Here is a 22,361-nt window from a genome sequence, read left to right as displayed (position 1 = left end):
ACTTCACAATTTTATTATTATTAAAACGTGGTCATTCAGGAGGTTGTTCACATACATATACTCATACGTACTCAGAAAAGGGCAGCTGCATTATCTTAAATGGTTTTCTTTGCAGGGACAGCACACTGCAGCTGGACAAAGAGTGGTCATTCTTACCAGCCAGAGACATTGAAACCTGGGCAGTGTTCCACACTGTTGCTCCTCTTTCATTCACCCTGTTTAATCCAACTAGTTTAGACCAGTCACAACATAGTTGCACAAAGTGAAACCTGTGGAAGCAAAATGTTTCCACAGCTGAAGAGGTTGCATATGAAATGTGTCTAGACCATTCACACATCATAAACACATTTTTTACATTTTTTTATTTCCATATGAGTGTTGGTTCTGCCACCCACGGCATCTCATTTAAGGTCTCTTTGCAGAAATTCTAAATAAATCAGAGGTTCACAAGATGATTAAAGACAGAAAAATGATTTCTATAATGCAAAATATTATACTCTTCAGTAATTCTTGCTTTATTCTTATGAAATACTGACCGTGAAGGAAAAAATGCACTAAACTGTCAGGTCTTGGCTTGTGACGATGTGATTATTAGGGATCACAAATCGAAAATGTTTGCGATCACAACTTGACTGCCAGATATCCACCATCTTAAATATTAATGCACACCGCATGGTTATGAACTAGCAGAATAACTGAGCATGCTCAGTGTGGGTTGTTGTTGCTTTACTTAATGCTTGTTAAACAGATGAGTTATTTGCATCACCGGCATGAACCCAAACTTTCAGCATGATGACTTGGTGTAAAATGAGGGAGAGAAGCTCAAACCGACCGTCCCACCCCCAGCGAAGCGTCCGGGAGCTCCTCCCCTCTCAGCTTGAGTTACCTACAGACTCACCTATCAGTCACCTGCTGCCTCCTCAGCGACTCTCTGCTACAAACGTCTCCTCTGTGCTGGACGGTTTCCACAGCTGGAATTCAAAATAGACATTTTAGAAACAGTCCCAACAAGTTCCTGCGGAGTTTATCGTCCTTGTCGGCTGCAGGCTGTGATGGGAGGCTGATGCTGTGTCACCCACGTCTGTCACCTTGAGCATCCCGTCCGGAAAACACCGCTGTGAGTCAATGAGAGGCGTCAAAGTTACTTTCTTTTTTTTTTTTCTGGCTTTCTCTCTTTGACAAAAGATAGGGGGAGGTGGGCGGGTTGACAAGTGTCTTCATAGCAAATACAGACTCACATTAACCTTCTGAATTTCACCACAAGGTCCATTCAGTGGCTGTTCTGGAGCTTTTGGTCTTGTCTTATGGTCATCCTCAGCACATGGAGCTGCCTAATTGATGTTTTTCGGAGCTATTTAATTACTTCATGTTGATTTAAAAGTTGAAATTTATTGCACTCATTTATATATTATTGATTGTGTAATGTGTCTTTAGGAAATGTCTCCTGATTGATACTAATAACACATTCTGAATGGTGCAGGTTTGAAGTGATTCTGATACATTCACTAAATCTATGGAGTAATTCATATTTGGTATCATTTGGCCTCAAACAGTTCAGTGATATTTTGCTTGTATCCAGCTGCAGGAGAGCAGAAAACTGCATGTTGCTGCTTTACATTTAAATCTGATGTCACCCACAACCTAAATTATGGCATTTAGCTCTGTGGTGAGAGGAGAGGAATGTGCTTTCATTTGAGCTCAACATGTTCAGAAGTAACCAAAAGAGAAACACTGATTGCTGATTTGAGAATCAGCCTGGTTAGCACAGCTTTAGGGTAAGATAGCCGTTGTCTGTGTGTTGGGAGGGTTACATGAATGTTATGCGAGCAAACAGGGATCAAGCCGGTGAAATCTGACCTGATTTCATCACGTGCAGGTTCTCTGTGCCCTGATTCAAAGAGTGTCCTCACACTCTCCACACTGCACCCGAATACCCAGAACACACCTGTAACATACTCATCAGATATCATACCAGTGCAATGTGATCTGGCTGGATGGCATACATAAAATCAGATGACTGTTATCAGGTGTGACAAAATGCTTACTCAGGCAAATGGAGCAAAGTCCAGATTGCTCATATCAGAAGAGGCTCATACACCTTTCAGACACATTACACAAGCTATGGCTGCCAATATTTTCGAGTTAGGTAGAATGACAAAGTCAAAAAGTGTTGATGTTGTCATTAGATTGATAGGCACGTATGTTTGGATGAGTTTGGATGAAATTGAATTGCAGAGACCACAGCACACTTATCAGACTGAAGTTGTCTAAAAGAATATATATCTATACTTATATAAACAGTTGCTAATGAGCATTTCACTGTAAATTCTGGGTTTGCGTGTTTTCCCTGTTTTCTGTTTTTTTTTAGTTTTCTTCTGCCCAGGGGTATTTGTCACTATGGGTATTTATTGTGTTGGAGCAGTTGTTAAGCTCTTATAGGGGGCAGGATTTCTACTTGTGCTGCTTTGTAATATCAGAGTTATCTTGTTGTGGCAGTAAATGTGCCAGATTGTCAGATTAACTTCATGCAAAACAGCACACAATACATTCTCCAAGCATACACTCTGACTGCAGAGTCCCATGTCCAATAAGAAAAATGCTATTTATAATACTGATTTGTTTGCTATGGGGTTCTAAATTATGGTATAGTTAATGATTTTAGTTCATAGGCAGTTTATGCAGATGACAATGTGATGAGTTCCATGAGATTTACATTTATATTAAAAAAAAGAAACCACATAGAACACATGACCTAAATTATGAGACTTTAAATTGGACCCGGGATTCTGAAGTAATCATTTATTGTCACAGAAAGCAGCATGAAGATGAAAACATTTGTCAAACCTTGTTACATCAAATATGAAAATCAAAATGGAAGAGTTAAATATGAGACATACCTGCTTTTATGAGTAAGGCAAACATAAGTATCCTGTGCACTGCACACTTCTAGTTTTGTGTAATTATAGTATAATATGATGTAATTACCTCTGATTATGGGGTTGTCATTATTATTATTAAGAACCTCAGGCTGAGTGGTGAAGAGGTGTGCAGAGGGCCTCTTACCACGCGGTTGACAACACACGACACCCAGTTCTGCTCCAGCTTCACCTCCCTCCTGAAACCTGGCGGAGGGCCAGAACTGAGAACAATAGCGTAGAGAGAAGATGACCAGAGAGATAAGGACACAAAGAGGAAGTCTACCCTTTGTGCTGTCTTGACTTACTGAAGTAAATAGGACTAGTTTTCTTTTCTTGTTTGCATTTCTCTGTTAGATTTTGTTGTAGTTGATCCTTTAGTCCTCAGACAGGGGGCGTGGAGATACATGTATGGAACAGTATAACATTCACTTTTGTCCTGGCTGCTTGAGTTATTGTTGTGCTTTGGTCTTACTTCGTTTAAGAAGATATGAGGAGATTATCTGTTGAGGATTGAGGTAATTATGCTTATCATCTCATGTGAGATAAACTTAAGTGACCTGTAAATGCCATACATAGTATTGACATTGTGCATGCGTAGTTTATGGCTGCTTGTTATGCAAAAACTGTTCAGGATTGATGTAAGGCACGTCATGAGGAAACTGATGTGGTGGTAGCAGCATGGATAGAAAATGATACTGAAATATCCATAGCTATTATGGGAAACTCACCCAGTGCCACAAATTGTGCTGTTTTGCAGAACACTTAAAATGCTTGCTGGTGACACAAGACCCAAACCTTTCGCCACAAATTAATAATACAAACTGAATGGGTTGCCTAGAGCGATACATGCCTCCTTGGAGTCTAGAAGTTACATAAGATAAAAAGGTAATTATGATTTACTGTGTTAAATACAATGCACTTATCAGTGGGTATATATAATGCAATGCTAAAATCCATTTTATGATTATTCTAAAGGCAACCAATCAGAGCCCTTTCTGTTATCTAACAGCTCATTAGCACCGTTAGGTGTTAAGTCATAGTGTGTGCTATAGCCCTGATATATATTACATAACCTTGTCAGCACATGCCTTGACAGACAGAACAGACAGAAGTCTTCAGGCTCGGAGGAAAAAGTGTGGGGAGTTTCGTCTCATTTCCAGCTCCGGTTAATCTCTCAGATTTAGACGCAGCATTCTGTTACACATCGGGTTGTCTCCTTTGTGGCCATACTAATTATCAAATAGTCAGTGTGGCTGGGCGTAAAACCCAACCAAATTAATTAATTGCAGCTATACAGATATAGCCATCAACAGAGTGGATCTAATTACACAGTCCATATCAGCCTGCTGTCTGCCATTGTCCCAGATCAGTCCTCCCACTACCAGCAGTATAGGCCCAACACCTGGCTTCCCCACAGTGGAAGAACAGGCTGTGTTGTAGGCTACGCCTCAACTTTGCATACCGTATCTACAACCATAGTGATGTACCTTTAACACCATGAACTACATATGAGGGCTCACCAAAGTGTAAAGAGAGAAAAATGAAAAGACACCTGATGCAACAGGTATTCAAGGGGTTCTTTTAGATAATTAATTTTGTGTGTTTTGGTAGAAAATGTCTTCCATCCACAGCCAGCCACTTCCCTCTCTCAGTCTTCCATTAAGACTCACTCTCTCGCTCTTTCTCATCCTCTGTCTTTCTCTCATCAGGTGGATGTCTTAAATCATGAGTTTGCAGGGACCTCCGTCGAGGCAAGCCAAGTGAGTGTCGCACACATTCCTGCTTCCCCTCACATATTTACCTTTCTGTGTGTTAGCTGGCGCAAGAGAATCACTAACCCAGTATGTAGAAGGGGGAGTGGGTCAGGGACCTCGAGCACAGAGTGGCTCTGTTGAGAATTGTTTGCTTTGCCCGGGCTCCTGGCTCTAGCCTCCCTCTGTGTCCCACACCCCCTCTCTCCCTCCCCCCTCTCTTCCTTTTCCACTCTCCCTCTCTCTCCCAGGCTGGTCCATATGCTCAGAATCTCAGGCTAATCTCATTTAGTGCTGGCCAGTCCGCTCTCTGTATATCACTCCTTTTTTTGTGGGCTTGTGTTCATGAGAAGTGACAGGGTGGGAGTTTCAGAGGGTTTGGACATTGACATCCAGAGGTGCAGGGGAGAAGATGAAGAGCATTCAGCGTAACCCCGTCTCCTCTTCTTGTAATTGCAGTGGAGTGGCCAGATCGGACAGCAAGATCAGCGCCAAGGCCCTCTATGGTATGTGACTGCATGGAAAGAGTATTTTATTGTTGGCCAGTTTTCAAGACATTGGCTTTGCATGCCCTTCACTTGTAAATACACCTGCCATTATTTCTGTTGCATGAATCACTGCAGACTGTTTACAGCGTATACCTTATAATTTATGAGGTTGTCAACTCTTACTTGCTTGCTCCCTTTGTGTTAAGTATGTTTTTCTTCATTGCCCCTTATTATTTCTATACTTTAAGTTTGTAGCTTTAACTACAACCAACCTTTGTAGCTAAAGCCTGATTGTTTGCCTTCATTGTCCATTAACCACAAAAAAACGCACTGCTTCACTGAGTGACATGTTTCTTCATTACGATGAACAAGGGCACTGTAGTTTGTTTTGAGTACTCTATAGTGCACCAAATGTGTATTGATCCACGGCTGAAAATAGTTCCCAACAAAGCCACTATTTACTCCTGTTTGAGTAACAGTTTCTAAACATTAGAATGGCCAATTTAGCAACGTTCTTTCTTTATTTTGAATGAGATTATAATATATTTGTGATCCATTTTTTAAACCAGTTAGAACAACTCACAATTGGAATACAGTATATAGCCTTACCCCTTTTGTAAACTGTAAATAGTCAAGCTGTGTGGATATGCATTGTAATTTACTCAGATCACAACAATACGCAATTTGCTATTCGATCCAGTACTCTGACTCAGCCATACAGCCTTGCTGTCCTATCACAGTCCTCCTCCCAGAACACACACACAGTGATAAGAGGGGGCCAAGGTCCTGCTGAGGGGCCCCGTCGTCCTCAGGCTGCTGACACCACTGTTAGACACAGAGGGACATAGAAGCGATGCTGAGCTCCTGAAGGGAACATGAGTTTCCAGCTCTGTGGAAGGCCTACACAGCACACTGGGATTTGTTGTCAGATGCATCAGGCTTTTGTCTGCACTTTGTAATCATGTTGTATGCAGATGTATGTGTTTATGTTGTCTGTCTTTCACTCGTTTGTGCATACTTTGAATTAATTGAAAACTTTGGGTTATTGTAGGGCCCCATTTTCATCTAGTTTGCCTGGCTCCATCACTGATCTGTTGTGGCTGAGGTAAAACTCAGTAATTCATAGCATGGCATGACATTTTATTCTAGCTGTGGCATACTTGTGTTAGGGCGTGTTCGTGACTGAAATGTGCTTTGGTGCATTAGCAGGGAGTGCAGGGTGTGCCTGTTTTTAATGTGTGGTCGGAACAGGGTGGGGATGCCCATGTCTTGCAGGTGAATAAAAGACACATTGAAAAGCAAAGAGGAAGAGGCGGACTCTCGTTCACGTCTGGTCCTCCCTGCGCCGCCTCAGACACCAGCTCACTGGTCCCTACCGGCACCTCCTTCCACACTGCCAACATAGAGGAACACTGTACAGCATTACAGTCCCAGATAGAAACCTACACCGAGGTGTGACAGGACAACCTGCTCTCTCTGTTCTAAATTTAGAATGGCCTCAAATGACAGATGATGGTATTGCAGTGATGCAAGATGTTCCCAAACTATCTGACCGTGCATCTAGTTGTCTGTGAATGATTTTTGTGCCGTAAGTCATCCAAATATCCACAGGACACACCCTGTGATTCTGTGATCTCTGTGAAATATCCCACTGTATGTGTGACGAAGCTGTGTTGTTTTTCATTGGCTTGTCTCATTTTGTGTGGCAGATGGTCACCACTACCTTCTCACTGCAGGATGACAGGAGCAAGCCTGTCCTCCTGAACCGGAGGGAGGCAGCAATATTGTGCACCATCCATTACGGTGGGAGATATTTGGATAGATATACAGTGGTTTCGTTGCTCACTCTTTGCTGAATAAACATGTAGAGGAACAACAGAAAAAGCTCAATCTCCTTTATGCAAAGCTCCCTGTCATTCATAGTGCAGGGCAGCACACAATTGATGCAAATGATGCTCAGGCCCTCCCACCTGATCTGTTATCAGTAGCTTTGGGGTAGAGCAGAGAGGTGCCACATCAGATGCATCATCCCCGGACTTCAGACCATCCAGCAGCTTTCTTGAGTTTCTCAGTTTGTGGTTGGGGAGCATGTCTCTGTCAGGTAAAATGTGTTAAGGCAGAGAGAATGAATCAACTGGTTGAAATTCTTACTCTACGAATGACTTTGATCTTGTCCTGCTGATCCACTGTTTTTCTTTGATGTCTGCGTATACATGTGAAATTCAGCGGGTGTCTGTCATAGATTCACTACTTCTAGTATAATTTCTCTCAGTAAACTTTATTCATGCAGCTTTTGTTAAAGCATTGTTATCAGTGGCTGTATTGTATGAAACAATGGTACGTGTTTCACTGGGCTTGTAGTAAATCTGTATTAGTTTGAGAGGACAACTCTGTGGTGAATCAGACTGTGATAGCTCATAGCTCAATAGCTCATTGTCTGAGTTATCTGGGTGGTTGGACCGTTGATTTTATTCTTAGTGTTAATATTATTAACAAAACTACATTTTATTCTTTTTATTAATAAAACTAAATTGGCTCTGATTTAATCACTTTTATGACATTGTATCAACAATATTCCTATTTTGTTTTAGGTTGAGTCAGGTTTGTTTAAAGGGTAGTTATTTTGAGGTTGGATTGTCTGATTGATCTGGCTCATGCATTTGTTTTATAATCTGCCAAGCAGCCATGTTTATCACTGGTCATTGACTCTGGAGAGCCCTGAGGATCTGCCCATCTGCCTGCTAAGTGGCTCTTATTGCAAGCTGTCGCAGCGCTGTGAATTGATTGGCATAAATGTCAGTCATTAATAAGACATGGGGAGAGCTCGACTTTCAGAACGACACCTGACGCTTGTGTTTCACCTGTTGGGAGTAAAGCAGGAAGGAATCAGCAGAGAGGAAATGGCAGCAACAGGAAAGTCACATGCTTGCGTCAATAAAACAGTGACAGCGATAGGGGGATATAAAGTCATCCCTTTAGAAATCTGTTTTCAGAACTGAGAAAATGGAGGAGTCAGAGCTCTGCGAAACATGTTTACATCACACTGAAACATCAATAAGGGCACAGCAAATATGTACTTTAAAGCCTTGACACACATTTTGTTAAGTGTTATACAAACAACGGGGCTTTTGTGTCACATTCAACATAAAGCGCATAAAACGCAATGTGTCTTTATGAAGAGAAAACCTGTGTTGACTCTACTGGGTGGGGGACAGAAAGAGACTTGATATGAGTTCTGGCAGTAGAGTTGATACGAACATGCTCTCATTTAACCGTAATTGTTACCTGCAGACTATTCACCTGGTAAATAGGTCAGTGAGCACATTGGCACACTCATTTAACATTGGCAAGTTTGAAAACAATTGTCCCAGCCAACAGTACACGAAATGCCTTTAACGATGCAGGTTTCAAACTTTTAGCAGGTCATCACACATAAACTTTATCAATTAAAACCTTTTTTTATAACTTGTACTGATTTTGAAAAATGACGCTTAATTTGAATGTGTTTGTGTAATTTTCTGAAAGTTTAAAGTGGCTTTAACTAATATTTTTGTAATATCAATGCATCAAATGACAATGTGAAAACAATAATACAACGTTAAAGGGGTCGCTTGTAGTGATTAATCTAACTATCACCTATATCTGCAGCTCTTCTTGGCTCTAAGGAGCATTATAGTGACTTTCAGCTCTAAAACATCAACTGTACTCGACCTGCTCAGCACCAAACCTCAGACAGACACAGATAGTGACTTGCTGGTAAACATAGTGTAGCATTTAGCAGCTAAACAGCCAAATATCTCTCTCAAGAGTTGGTGGAGACCAAAAACAGAGCTAAAAGGTATTATCATTGGCCAGATGGACACAAACATGACTCCAAATGATAATGTTGCTCCGTAACTGCTGGATGTGTAAATAAGCAAGTGTTTGCTAACAGGTGATGTGGAAACTTGAAACGTCCATTGCATATACAGTACACTGAGACTTTACAGTGAATGTTGTGTTGTGGTTTATAGTGCTGTTGTCTGCCATAAAAGTGAGAGCATTTCAGGCTAATTTTACAGCATTTTTACCTTTTAGAAGATTACATGTGACAATTGACAATACAGTGCCACAGACCAGGAGGTGAATATAGTGCAGGCAAGATGTTACGTCACTAATCTTTGACCCTGCAGTAAATCTGTGCCGCTTACTGATGGAAATGATGGAGCAAGCTTTGATATCATCCTGGCCAGCTTATAATAATGTGCAAGACGGCAAGTTACGAAGACTATTTTATATGACATTTGATAATCAACTCCTCAGATGAAACAGTCATTTTAAAATACATACAGTATTTATGTGGAAATATAACCACATTACCACAATTACAATTACCCCATAAAAAAAAGAAAACCTACACACATTACGTGCTCCTTGGACTTCCTTATTTCCCCACTGCTCTTCTCAGCTCGCACATTAGTGTTTCGTTTCATCTGCTCACTCTGCTCAAATGTGCAACATGTGGACTTCAGGTGTGCGTCTCCGCTGGCTGTTTACATAATAGGATAGACACTAAGATCAAAACAGGACTTGATGGTTTCACACTCTTAATGTTTTTGTTTTCTAATCAACAGAACAGAGGAAAAAATACTCCAACTCCAATTACATCATGCATGAGACGTCGCAGTATCATGTCGAGGTAAGATCTGCTCTGTTTCTGTTTCTCTTAAAAATGTAAGTTGTGCGTTATAATTTTAATCTTGTCTGTATTTCAAAAGGTTTAGAGATAAAACAGAATTTATGTAAAAATAGAAAGCTTGGAAGAGATTTGAAACTCAATCATTACATATTTATTTGACGATGTTGTGACTTAGGTGAGGACATAAACAGGTCCATGTGAGAGGCGCTTAAATACACTTTACCTTTACTTATTATTCAGGTTTAATATCACACGCATGTCATAGCCCCTGCCCAACCCCCTCTCTCTGCCATTTCCTGTCTGCCCCCTCACTGTTGCTTACTAATAAAGCAACAATTAATCTTATGTTAAAAAAACTTTTAGTTCTCATTCAAGTGAAATAACAATTTCTTATTTTTATTTATTATAATTTATTTAAAGTTCACTACAAGAGATAACAGACATTCACAATTTCCTGTGCATTACACTGCATATTATCATTCTGTATTATTTAAATGTTTTATTACATTTTTCATTTAATTTGCTGTATACTGTCACTATTACTATTTTGATGCTAATGTATGTGGTATGTGTTTGCCTGCCTTGTGACTGGGGAGATAAATAAAGGCATCAAAGAAGTAACTAAAGTAAAAAATCTTAACCCTAAGGTCTAGATATGAACGGATATATAATTTATATACTATACTATAAATGTGATGGTGCTTTGTTCTTTTGCCCAGAGATAAAAGATGACACACCTGTTGATCTCTTTACTAGATTTCTTTTACAATAACTCATAATAAAGCAAGCAGGCCTCTGATTGCAGCAGTGGGGAGCTGATGGTGGGAAAAGATATGCTTCAGATCAGGAGGACGTGGCGTTGAACCATGTCCCTTGTCCATGCGGATAGAATTTCTCTAAATGCCTCCCCATTATCACACGTGGGCAGGTAATCACAGATAACGGCGACGCTGCCAGCATTTGCATGCAGAGCAGTGAAAGTGGAAGCATCACAGTTTTGATATCAGATACAACAGCACACTAATTCACATGTCTACATAATGCTGCTAGCTGAGGGCATGGTGAGAAATGTTGCAACAGGCCTAAATATATGGTGCACTTAACAAACAGGACGTTAAAGGCAGGCGAAATAGTCGTCACGAACATAACATTACCTTTAGATCAGAGTTACCGTTCACTCAAATTTGACAAATGTGAGAGTTGTGGCCCTCTCTCATTCTTCAGCACAGTGGGTGTGTGTTTACATAACTACGGCTTAAATTTTGGCTGCACTTTCTCTGCGATTCTTGTGTTACTAGTTTTTTAGATTTATCAATCAGTCTGCCTAGCCTTGTGCAAGACTCTGCTCATGCGCAATGAGTTCACAGTAGGCAGGTACATAAGTAGACAGGCAGGTCGTCCGTCCAATCATTTTTTTCAGCACAAATGAAATGATTGGACGGGCTTATTACAGGCCTGTGACAGCCACAGACACCAGACATTTGGTTTATTTATTACTGTCAGGCTGCTATGAGAATATCAACAAATATGACAAAACTGTTTATAAAATAAGTAGCATATCCTGCATTTAATTAGTAAGTTTTAGAGGTGATGGTTTGCAGGTTTAGCAGCTTTAGCCAGACCCAAGCTAGCGGTTTCCCTCAGTCTTTATGCTAAGCAAAGTCAACCAGCTACTGACTCCATCTTTATATTGAACAGACAGATATGAAAGGTAAATGTTTCTTACCTAACTCTTTGCAAAAAAGCGGGTAAGTATATTTCCTAAAATGTCAAACTATCACTTTAACACAGTCAGTGATCTTGATATCTTGTATACTTCAATTTATGACCATCAGCATCCGAAGCATACCTTTCCTGTAGCCCGTACAACCACTGTTTTTACTTCATAGCAGGTTTCAGTCCCCTCATAGCCAAAAATCTTATCCTTCATTTAGCAACCCATTGTTTTCTCCCCAGCATCTCTCCACATTCATTATGGACAAGACAGAGTCCATTGCCACAGTGGATGATGCCATCAAGAAACTGGTCCTTCTGGACTCAAAAGATAAAATCTGGACCCAGGAGATGCTCCTGCAGGTCACTGACAAGGCGGTCAGGCTGCTGGACTGTGACACGCAGGTATGGTGCTACATCTGCCCACATCATCAGATTATGTTAACATGCAATAAATGTCACATTTACAGACTTGTGTTTGTACTCTGCAGCATAACTACAGGCCAGCAATGAGGTGTCTAAATCAGATTTTCTTCAGACTATTTGTGTATTGTTTTATCTTACTGTGGACCTACTCAGATTATCTCTCCCTAACCATTCCTCTGTTGTGCTCCTGCAGGAAGAGTTGGAGAACTTCCCCCTGCCCACCATCCACCTGAGTCAGACGGTCCTGAATCAGACGCGGTACCCCTCCGTGCTGCTGTTGGTGTGCCAGGACAAGGAGCAGCACAAACCCGACATCCACTTCTTCCACTGTGACGAGGTGGAGGTGAGTCACATGAATGTTACAGGCTTGGCTCAGTGTGCGTCCTTTGCATGATTGGTTACCTTTGTGTTTTGTGTCATTCATAAATCCAAGCTGCTGTTGTTGGAGCGCCAGGTCCAATTTCAGTGCTGTCAGTGGCGGTGTGTTTGTGCGTATCTCTATACGTTTTTGCAGCCTTGTTCAGGGATATTTGCTCAAGGGAAGATCTGTCCCTGATATGGTGTAATGGTATAATGATGATGATATGATAATGATAATAAATTCAAGGGAGTTAGTCATGCTTTCGTCACCTCTCCGTCAGACTATTGGAATTCTTTGTATGTGGGTGTAGAACTATCATCCCAAAAAAAGCATGATCACATGGCTTTTATATGCCTCTTTTCATGAGCTTCCTTTTGGTTTCATGATTGATTTTAAGATTTTATTGTTTGTTCGTGAGCTTGGGCTGGCGCCACATTGTCTAGCAGGAGTCTTGCATCATCATACTCCTGTTGGAGTCCTGAGGTCTCCCAACCAGGCAGTCTTGGAGGTTCTAAGATCCAGGTGCAAAAATAGAGGAGCTTGGGCCTAACCCTGCCCCTAATCTCTGGGACACCTTGCCTCTTTGTATGAGAAAAACGTAGACTCTAGAAACCTTTAAGTCGCTGCTGAAGACCTATCTCTTCTCACTGGCTTGACTTCACCCTCTATTTTGTTATTAATATGCTTACTGTTTTCTTTTATTCTTATTCTCATTTGTTATTTTTTTTCCTTCATCTTCATCTTGGTATTTTAAGCCTGTTCAGCACTTTGCTCAATGGTGGTTGTTTCAAATACTTGAAATGAATAAACTTTGGCTTGACTTGACTTTGACTAATACCTCTTTATAGTTCAGAATCTCCAATAATCTCCAATTCAGCTTTACACAAAACTATTAACCGTTATAATCAGACTCATGAGATGAATATATATTAATATAACACATCACACATCTGATTTTTTTACTGAAAGAATCAATAATCAAAACTGTGACATCCCTGTCATTTAATCTGAAGAAAGAATAGGAAAGTCTGATGTGTTCAAAATCTTAAAGATGTGGTTTTGGGAGAAAATCTCAAATGTTTTTGCGTTGCAGTGATATATTTAATTTCACCATCTTTTGGCTATATGTAAAAATGTACAGCACAATAAATCTGTTTATACATTTCACAAATCAACATAAAGAAAAGAAACTATCATGACTGTATGACTATAGTCATCATGAAATTGTCAACGTATGGCCAGTTTGTAGCAGTTTAAAAACATTCACCCTGCATTCTCATGTCTGTAGGAACAACAGAGGCTTGGCCAGATTGTTCCTCAGTGTTGTGGGATAGATGATCAACGATAAAAGGGCTGAAAAATCAAATGAATGGACTCTAAGTAACTCTACTGCCTTTGTTTGTAGACTATTTGTTTGACTGTGCGTCTCTCCACACTTTCTTCAGGCTGAGATGGTTCATGCAGATATAGACAGTGCCATTGGTGACAACAAACATGGAAAGAAAATGAGGCTCCAGACTCTGAAGTGAGAAGAGTGCTGCAGCAGACACACACACACACACACACACACACACACACTTACACACACACACTTACACACACACACTTACACACACAGACAAATGTTCCTGCAGTCACCTCCACGCCGAAGGAGGTGACACTGGCCTATCATTAGTAGTTAGCTAACTTGATGTTAGGGTGCTGAAGGTCTCGATGCCTCCTTCTCTTCCTCCAGGGTGAACCAGGAGAAAATGAAGCGTCACAGAGAGACGATCCTCCCCCCCTCGGCCCCTATGGGCCCCTCACCTGCTGCAAAGGGAAGAGTGGCAGCCGCAAACTCACAGGGTGAGAATACACTTACTGTACATGCACTCAAAAGAAAGCACTTTTTAAACGCATAGCTCACATTATATCACAAACAATGTTCTTACAAATAGTTGCATTCATATTAATGTGTTTTTTTAATCTAATCTCATGAGCTTTTTTGCGTTTGGATGTAGATAAACGAGCCTACGGACAAAATGAAGCAGAGTCACATGAAAACCTGGCCCAGCGCATTGAGAAGGATGTGGTGAGTGTTTTCATCCACAGTGACGCCTGTCATTAAATTACAGAGCTTCTTTCACCATCCCATAATGCTATATTCTTCATGCTAAACCCCAGGATTTGTCTCCTTCAGCAAATCCTCAACTGTGCCCTGGATGACATAGAGATTTTTGTGGCGCGGCTGCAAAAGGCAGCAGAGGCCTTTTCCCAGCTCAACCATCGCAACAAGAGTAAGAAGAATAAGAAGAAAGGACCAGCAGGTCTGTCCCCCTTTCTTCTGTTGTGGTGGCACGAATGCAGTGACAATATGCTCATATTGCTCACGTCACTATGTTTGTGTCTTTTTGTATCCCGTGGCCCGGGACTCTCATCCAGTGATGCATGTGTGGTTATAGCAGCCAGTTTGGTGTCCTGTTAAGTAATACAATATGCATTACTCAGTTGTCATTACTGAGGTAATATTATTACATACATAGCACTTGGTTTCCCTAATTATTACTGTACAAAGTAATAATATTACTGTTACATGTTGCTGAGTAATGTTTTACCACCTGTGCCGGCACTGATGTGATGCTGTGTTTTTATTTCAACTCCATCCCTTCCTGTGCAGAGAGACACACTGCACATGTAACAGACACGTGACTCTGAAAACAATGAGGTGTTGTTTTCTGTGTGACTGATCAGGGACTAAAACACACATACAATTAATGTTGCTTTTCCATACAAATTAATGCAAATGTATGTTGCCCCTGACAAAATGATGTATTCTCTATCAAGAGAATCAGTTTCTCAACTATGAGGTCAGAATCCTATGTCCTTGTTGATCAAAAGTATTGGTTGCAATTTCTTTTTTAAATATTTGTCAAATTTAAAAGCAGTAGGCCTGATATATCATAATATTTATGTGAATACATGAAATTACAATTTAAAGGATATTATACTCAAATTTTACATTTAATGACTCTGATTTCTGGGGTCGTGAGAATTTGGGGACCTTTTGGTTGAGAAAGCCTGATGTAGCACATTCTTTCCAGGGCTTTTACTGTCTGACCAAGGTGACCTTTTCATCAGTAAAGCTGTTTATTAACCAACCATTATTGTGTTACTAACCTTTATATCACTGGAGACGAAAGTTGTAAGTTTTAAAGTGAAGATGAAAAAAATAACATTTAGCTTTGAACCCTGGCCAGAGAGTGAAACCTGTGTGCTGTCTCTGATATGTCTGTGTGGAGGTCTGGTAACTGTGGAGTCTGTGTGTGGTCATTGTGGCTCTGGTTGTTTACAGAGGGCATGCTGACCCTGCGAGCCAAGCCCCCCTCTGAAGCAGAGTTCATTGATAGCCTGCAGAAACTGAAGCTGGCCCTCAACCTCTTGGTGAGATATCACAGCTCCTAACCTCACTCCTTCGTCACATTCATCAGTTGCCCTCTCTTCATCACCTTCTCACTGTGTGTCCGTCACTGCGCCCCCTGCAGGCCAAACTGAAGAAACACATACAGAATCCAAGCGCGTCTGAGCTGGTTCATTTCCTCTTCGGCCCACTGGAGCTGGTAAGTGTGTCTGATGTCAAACAGGTTTATATGGATGAACACTTGGTGATTTATCTAAATGTCAACAGTCTAAATCCATGTCACTGGATACCCTCTATGCTGACTGAGCCCACAGGCACATCTGACAAACACACAAATGCACACAATGACAACAGTTTGCACATTTGCATCGAATCATACATTCCTCCAATTATTTTGTTTTTTCTGGAACCACACCCACTGCTGCTCTGCTAAGCTCTTACCTGACTGGAGAGACGTGGCTTTCAGCTCTGACTCAGGTGCAGCCGCACTTACATAATGCTGGTTTCCCAACCCGCAGTGTTCAGCCACACCTTCGATACTGCTGGAAAGAAACACAGAGCTGTGATTAGGCTCCGGGTTGATATGGTGCACTCACCTCTACACTATGGATTTGCTTGATAAGGTCAAGATAAGGCCGGAGCAGTAATATTTAAAGTGTGGCCCCACAGTCACAAGCTCAACAATCAGTCTCAATATGCTGCAGCTTCAGATACATGTATATTCTCTTTTTAGTTGTTTTGCAATGTAAATAAGATGTCTTAGATCCACATTTTAGCGTATTTATAAGAGATTTGTGATGTAGTTACTGTCAATATGTTATCCTGGATGCTGCTGTTAATTTCTGTTTATTTATTGCTTTTCCAAGAAGTGTCATTGGATTAAACAGTAAACAGTCTTTGTTGTGTAGTTTAATTTCTTCAGGGAATACCAGGGCTGAATATCAAACCTTAACACAGAGTATCAAAAACTTTAAATAATCAGTATTGGTACCGAATGTTTGGTCAGATTTTTCACACCTATCTATTTATTCTTTGATGAGATCTTTCCAGATTTAAATTAAGGAATTAACACTTGAACACTGATGCATTGCACTTATTTTCATGAAAGGTTTTGTGGAAAAACTTTTTCACATATTCTTTAAATTAATGTATTGAAAACTAATGTTTTTGCACCAGCACCAACATTTAGGTATCATATGACATCAAAAACTTCAAATTATACACATCCGTAGGAAATACATATAAAAGAATATGTGTACATTGTTAAAAAATGTGTAGTCAGTCAGTAAACCTCTGAATGTGTCCACAGGTGCTGCAGAGCTGTGGAAGTCCTGAACTGGTGCGGTCAGTAATCTCCCCTCACCTTTCCAAAGACGCTGTCGACTTCCTGCGAGGACATCTAACCCCTAAAGAGACGACCATCTTTGAGCTGCTGGGAGATGGATGGACTAAACCCAGGTAGATAAATGGCTGCATTTATTCAGCACTTTTATCCAAAGCACTACAGTTTGCCTCTCTTTCACCCACATCCTGAAACGCTGATGGCAGTTGGCTACCATTCACCATCAGGATCAGTTGGACACATGGGTGCATTATTATTACTGCTGTCTGTATGGATGTGTTGCTAGAGGTCTCTCTTTGACCATCCCTTTCCTCCTTCTCCTCCTGCAGAGCAGAGTGGCCCGGGGATCAGTGCGCTCCGCCTTATTATCCAAAGTTTCGCAACGGCTGGGAACCACCGGCTGAGCTTTTCAGGACAGCCCCATGGGAAGCAGAGGGATCCATGGGGCCACTGGGGTCTCCTACTAGCCCCAATTACAGAAAGCACTCAGCTGAGGATGTAAGGGTTTTGTTTGCTCGCCACCATCTCTGAATGTACTGGCTGTTACAGGTCCCAACCACTAAAAATGTGATAATCTGTCTGTTTTTTTCAGTTTTATGGAACTCATTCCTCAAGCTCATCAAATGGGTAAGTGATGAAGTCCTTCACGTACTTTGCTGCCTCTTTTACACACAAAAACACTGTCAGACTGTGATGAGAGGATACTTTCTTAACAGGTCTTACAATGGGATGCCCCAAACCCGCAAATATGCCAAAATTCGCTACCACTTTGTAGCACGCAATGCCAACGAGCTGTCAGTGCTGCAGGATGAAATCCTTGAGGTAAAAATTACGTCATATTCTCTTGCTCTTTGTGGAGATTCACACATAGTTTTTCTACTTTTGAACTAAATACAGATGTGCATTGTAGTAAATAGCGGGGTTGATGCAGACCCTTCCTAGACTAGGAAGTGTCTCAGCTTTGCCAAATGTTTCCCCACTGTAAGCAGATTTATAAAAATGAACTTCCAGTACTGAAGCAACCTAAGCTGTAACCAGAAGAGTTTGTGTCACACAAGTTACAGTTTTCAGTGCTGTGGAGTGAAATGTAAAGTGTGTCTCACAGGTGATAGAGGACGACAAACAGTGGTGGAAACTGCGGAATCGCAGTGGCCAGGCTGGCTACGTCCCACTTAACATCCTGGATGTTGTGAAGATAGATGAGCCAGAAGGCATTTACAACCAGGTGACTTCCTATACTTTGCATGCAATGCATTAGCATTACATTCTTTGAGTAACACACATAAAACTTCTCTGATAGCATTTAAAGAACATGTGTCCGTGTGACTTTCACTCACTTCACCTATAGCCATAATCCTTATCTGAACTGCACAGGCTCAAGTGTGTTGTCAGAATGAATTCTGGGAAATGTGAGCAATCACTAACTGAGATGTAAGGTATGACACAGGTCAAGGTTTCTTCATCACTGCTTGTGGATACATTTGTTTTGCAGCAAGGAATTGTTGCTTCATGCATAGGATAAGAGATAACATATTTGACAATAAGTGTAGGTCAAAATGAAGAGATTTTCCCACAGGATTTTCCTCAGAACATATTCAACATCACAGAAAAAAGCTAAGTAACAGTGTGAAAGGATTTTTCTTTTTGCAGTTGTGTCATCTGAACACTGGTCTTAGATCAGTGCATCTTTGTTCACAAACTTTCTGCGTTTGGTGTGACCCCACACTGTGTGTAGCTGTAGGTTCCTACACTCACTGAAAACCGCACGCTGCACGCATTCGTACTTTGTTTAGTTTCACCAACGCCCTGCAGCAGCTACTGCATGCAGCTATCTTCCTGGTGTGAAATACTTTCACACACATATTTTGCTGTTGGCTTCTGGGCAAAAATGTCTCAACTAGATTGAGATGAAACACAAACCTGTTTTTGGAATAATACTGGCTGCAGGCCTTTTCTCATTTGCTGTGTTTGTCTTTGTGTCCGTGTGTGTGCAGCAAGGCTACAGGACGTCACCTCCTGGTTCTCTGAGGCATGGAGACAGCTTCAACAATGGAAGACCTGAAGACATAAGTGAGTTTTTTTTTTTTTTTTTAAGCAGCTCTTACAAGCTGTTGCTGACGTTCTGATGTCCTCTTTCTGTGCTGCAGTGATGGCTAAGGTCAACAGTGAGTTATTGATGGTGATCACTGCTAATAAGGCGCCCACCAGGAAAATCCGAGTAGAGCGGCCATCCGGCAACGATGTACCGCTTGCCTCTGACTCAGACCCAGAGCAGGTGACCGCATGGCTCAATGCAAAAGGTTTCTCAAAACCGTAAGTCACCTCGACACTCATCAGTCCAGCAAATCAAAATTCAATACTTTCCTACATTGTTAGATTCTGACTGAAGTTCTGGCCTCAACTACACTTTTAGTTTACTGCTAATTAACCAAAGGTTAACACAATGGCCCACTAAACTAAAGGAACACGGTCAGCGTCATATCTGTTAAACATCAGCATGTTAGCATTGTCACGGTTAGCATTACAACGTGTGCTCTCAGTGAGGACAGAAAACCAGTGTATTCACCACTAAAAACAATGTGAAATCACAAAACACAGTGAACTTGTATATGAAAGTAAATTAATGACTGTCTTGTCTGCAGGACGGTTGAGTGTTTGGGGATCCTGACTGGAGCTCAGCTGTTTTCCCTCAACAAAGAAGAACTGAAGGCGGTGTGTGGGGACGAAGGCAGTCGTGTCTACTGTAAGGTCACTGGGCAGAAAGCCCTGCTCGAGGTCAGTCACACGCTTGTTTCAATTTGCACGCAAACTTCTTACACACCTGCTGTGTGGTTGGACATGAAAGCCCTGATAAAACAATATGAAACCCACAACCCACAATGAACACACAGTATAAAATGCCTTTAATAAATATGAATAAAACCCACATGTCTCAACTGTCACTCATCTGGGCGTGTTAAGATTTAATACTCTAATACTGTCAGGCTACAGTATGAGGGAGTCACACTCAAATATATAATGTAGGTGCAGTCAAAAATCTTATCTCAGGTCACAACTATTTAGGAAGGATTATTTAACAGTTTAACAACTCCCCATATGGACAGTGGCATTATAACAAATAGAGAATGAGCCCCCCAAAAATTAAAATGATACAGTGGATGAATCTCCTGTTATAATTATAAACTTTGTGACTGATGTAAGAGACTAATGACTTAAACTTGTTACTTGATATTATTCACCAAATGTGTAATTTACTTGTCTGTGTGGCTGTTTTATGTGGGGAGGATCTAAAGCAGAAGATTTCTTTCTAAACAGACAGAAATCATCACTGGGCATGAATACACAGGACAAAGATAGTAAACCGAGGTGAAGCAGAGAGAAATACTTTATATCGTTCAGTCAAAGGCCATTAAAAGTCTCAACCTCAATAAGGACTTTGTCCCATATTTATAGATATATTGCTATATAAAGATGATGCTCCTCCCTTGCTCTCTACCTCGAGTTTTTCTCTTCACCTTTAAGATGGCATGTTTTGTGAACTTTGTTGACTTTTGAGCCACGTCTTACCCATATAGAGATGTGTTAACCTACTTATTTATGAGCTGATTATAGTATAAACGAAACACACACACACTCTTTGGAGAGCATTTGTCTTGATTATGCAAGCTTCAATCCCTGACAGCTCACAGGGCCATGCACTGTATTACATGTATTTCCTTGTTTTAAATATTCTGATAGAGACTGTCTTAGTTTGTAAGGCTTTTTTAAATTTAGGTTTTAATTTTGATTTATTGAGCACAGGAAAATTCTGAATACAAGTTTTTTGTTTAATGGTCAATAAGCTTTAATCCAAAGCTTATTATTGAAATCTTTTATTGCCCTCCCACTGTTGTCACAGATTTTACACTTTTATGTCTTAACATAAACCACTTAACACTTTTATGCGTCGTTATTGAACAGTGCCAGATGGCTTCTCATGTCCACTCTTAAATTCTTTGTCTTTGTATTCTGCACTTTGTAACAGGGGGGTCATTGACTGGTATTTTTGAAGAGAAAACTAATTTTAAAAGTCTTCTGAATCTTACTGTGTTTCCTTTGCAGAAGTCCAGTGAAGACTCTGAGCTGCAGAGGATCATGAAGCAGAGGCACAAGAAGACCGAATCTGGCAGCAAAGACTGAACCATCCAGACGCCCTCATCACTCTGACTGCAGCAACTTCTTAAATCAGTCTACTATTAGCAGACCTACGGTAGAACAAACTGAAATGTATGCATTTGTAATTGTATATTTATTTTATATCAACCAATGTGTATGTATTTACATGTTTTCTTATCTAATTATGTTGCTTTTGGTTTCAGTTTCATTAAATTTTGTTGTTGTATGAAAAGAAGAACATATAAATCGATGTACAGGTTTGTGTAAGTGAGTGAGTGAGTGAGTGAGTGAGTGAGTGAGTGAGTGAGTGTGTGTGTGTGTCTGTATGCGCACATTGTATGCACAACATGCATGTAACGTACATTTTTGTACGAGTTGTGTGGTCAGTGTGTGTGCTTCTTGTCAATATTGCAGCCGTTTACCGAATGATTTGGTAAATAAGTAGATCTTAGGTGTTGCATATCTAAATCTGTGCCAGAATTTTTGACACATGATATATAGCCAATTATTTTCACATTACTGTTTACAGGTATAATGAATAATTAAAAACACTCTATGTTAGTCCCGTCCAGTATGAGAAGTGATCTTGGTCATCAGTCATTTTTGTCTGTAACTGAGGATCAGTTGTAGGTATTAACATTAATAATGTTGCTGTTTATAATCGGAATTCAGACATTCTGGCAAGCGTGCACCACAGAGAATAACAGGCAATAATCCTGCATGAAGTCATTGTCCATAATGGTGAGATGCTGTCATTAATGTGTTTTTATGCAGCATGATACTTTGCAGTGTAAACTGCACAGACACAGGAATAATATGGAATAGATGAGAATATGTTGTTTTGATTTGGATAATTACATGAAGATTTTAACGAAACAGTCAAGGAAGATGTAAATATTATGGGACACTGTTTAAAAGAATGTAATTAAAAATAATCTAATAATCTCTTCTAAATATTTGATATCACATCTTTTTTGTATTTAATTTTTGTGTTTGTGGATCAATAATGCCAGAGGTGGAGAACAGGCCTTTAATTCCTTTATTGTACACCTTAAGACCAGAACAAGACTTTTAATAATAATAATAATAATGATAATGATGATTATGATTAACATCATCATTAATGATTAAG

The 22,361-nt window shown here is 40.5% G+C and overlaps 1 protein-coding gene across 2 annotated transcripts; it reads left to right on the top strand.

Moving 5' to 3' along the window:
* Positions 1-976: 976 nt before the first annotated feature.
* On the top strand, positions 977-22,350 carry eps8l2 (EPS8 signaling adaptor L2). 2 transcript variants are annotated; one of them, XM_070830977.1, is made up of 21 exons: positions 977-1,117; positions 4,628-4,678; positions 5,129-5,175; positions 9,771-9,835; positions 11,792-11,953; positions 12,168-12,317; positions 13,781-13,860; positions 14,071-14,180; positions 14,336-14,406; positions 14,515-14,641; positions 15,667-15,755; positions 15,857-15,931; positions 17,042-17,190; positions 17,404-17,572; positions 17,667-17,701; positions 17,791-17,896; positions 18,180-18,299; positions 19,069-19,144; positions 19,222-19,387; positions 19,717-19,849; positions 21,176-22,350. In XM_070830977.1, exons 2-21 carry the CDS (start codon positions 4,644-4,646, stop codon positions 21,251-21,253), a joined length of 2,043 nt encoding a protein of 680 aa, XP_070687078.1. In that variant the 5' UTR covers positions 977-1,117; positions 4,628-4,643; the 3' UTR covers positions 21,254-22,350. The 2 variants fall into 2 exon arrangements, with proteins under 2 accessions (XP_070687078.1, XP_070687079.1); XM_070830978.1 differs by lacking the exons at positions 977-1,117; positions 4,628-4,678; positions 5,129-5,175 and adding an exon at positions 9,598-9,668.
* The last annotated feature ends 11 nt before the right edge of the window (positions 22,351-22,361 follow it).

This window comes from Pempheris klunzingeri, chromosome 5 (assembly GCF_042242105.1).
Source record: "Pempheris klunzingeri isolate RE-2024b chromosome 5, fPemKlu1.hap1, whole genome shotgun sequence".
NCBI classification, from domain to species: Eukaryota; Metazoa; Chordata; class Actinopteri; order Acropomatiformes; family Pempheridae; genus Pempheris; species Pempheris klunzingeri.
Note: the sequence above shows the minus strand (reverse complement) of the source record. Positions and strands in the feature narration are given on the sequence as shown.

Bases quoted from the DNA above. Each gene is read 5' to 3' on its own strand.
- eps8l2 (XM_070830977.1), top strand. From the start codon at position 4,644: ATGAGTTTGCAGGGACCTCCGTCGAGGCAAGCCAA. The intron at 5,176-9,770 runs GTATGTGACTGC...TCTAATCAACAG, and splicing joins CAGCGCCAAGGCCCTCTATG to AACAGAGGAAAAAATACTCC. The intron at 17,191-17,403 runs GTAGATAAATGG...CTCCTCCTGCAG, and splicing joins GATGGATGGACTAAACCCAG to AGCAGAGTGGCCCGGGGATC.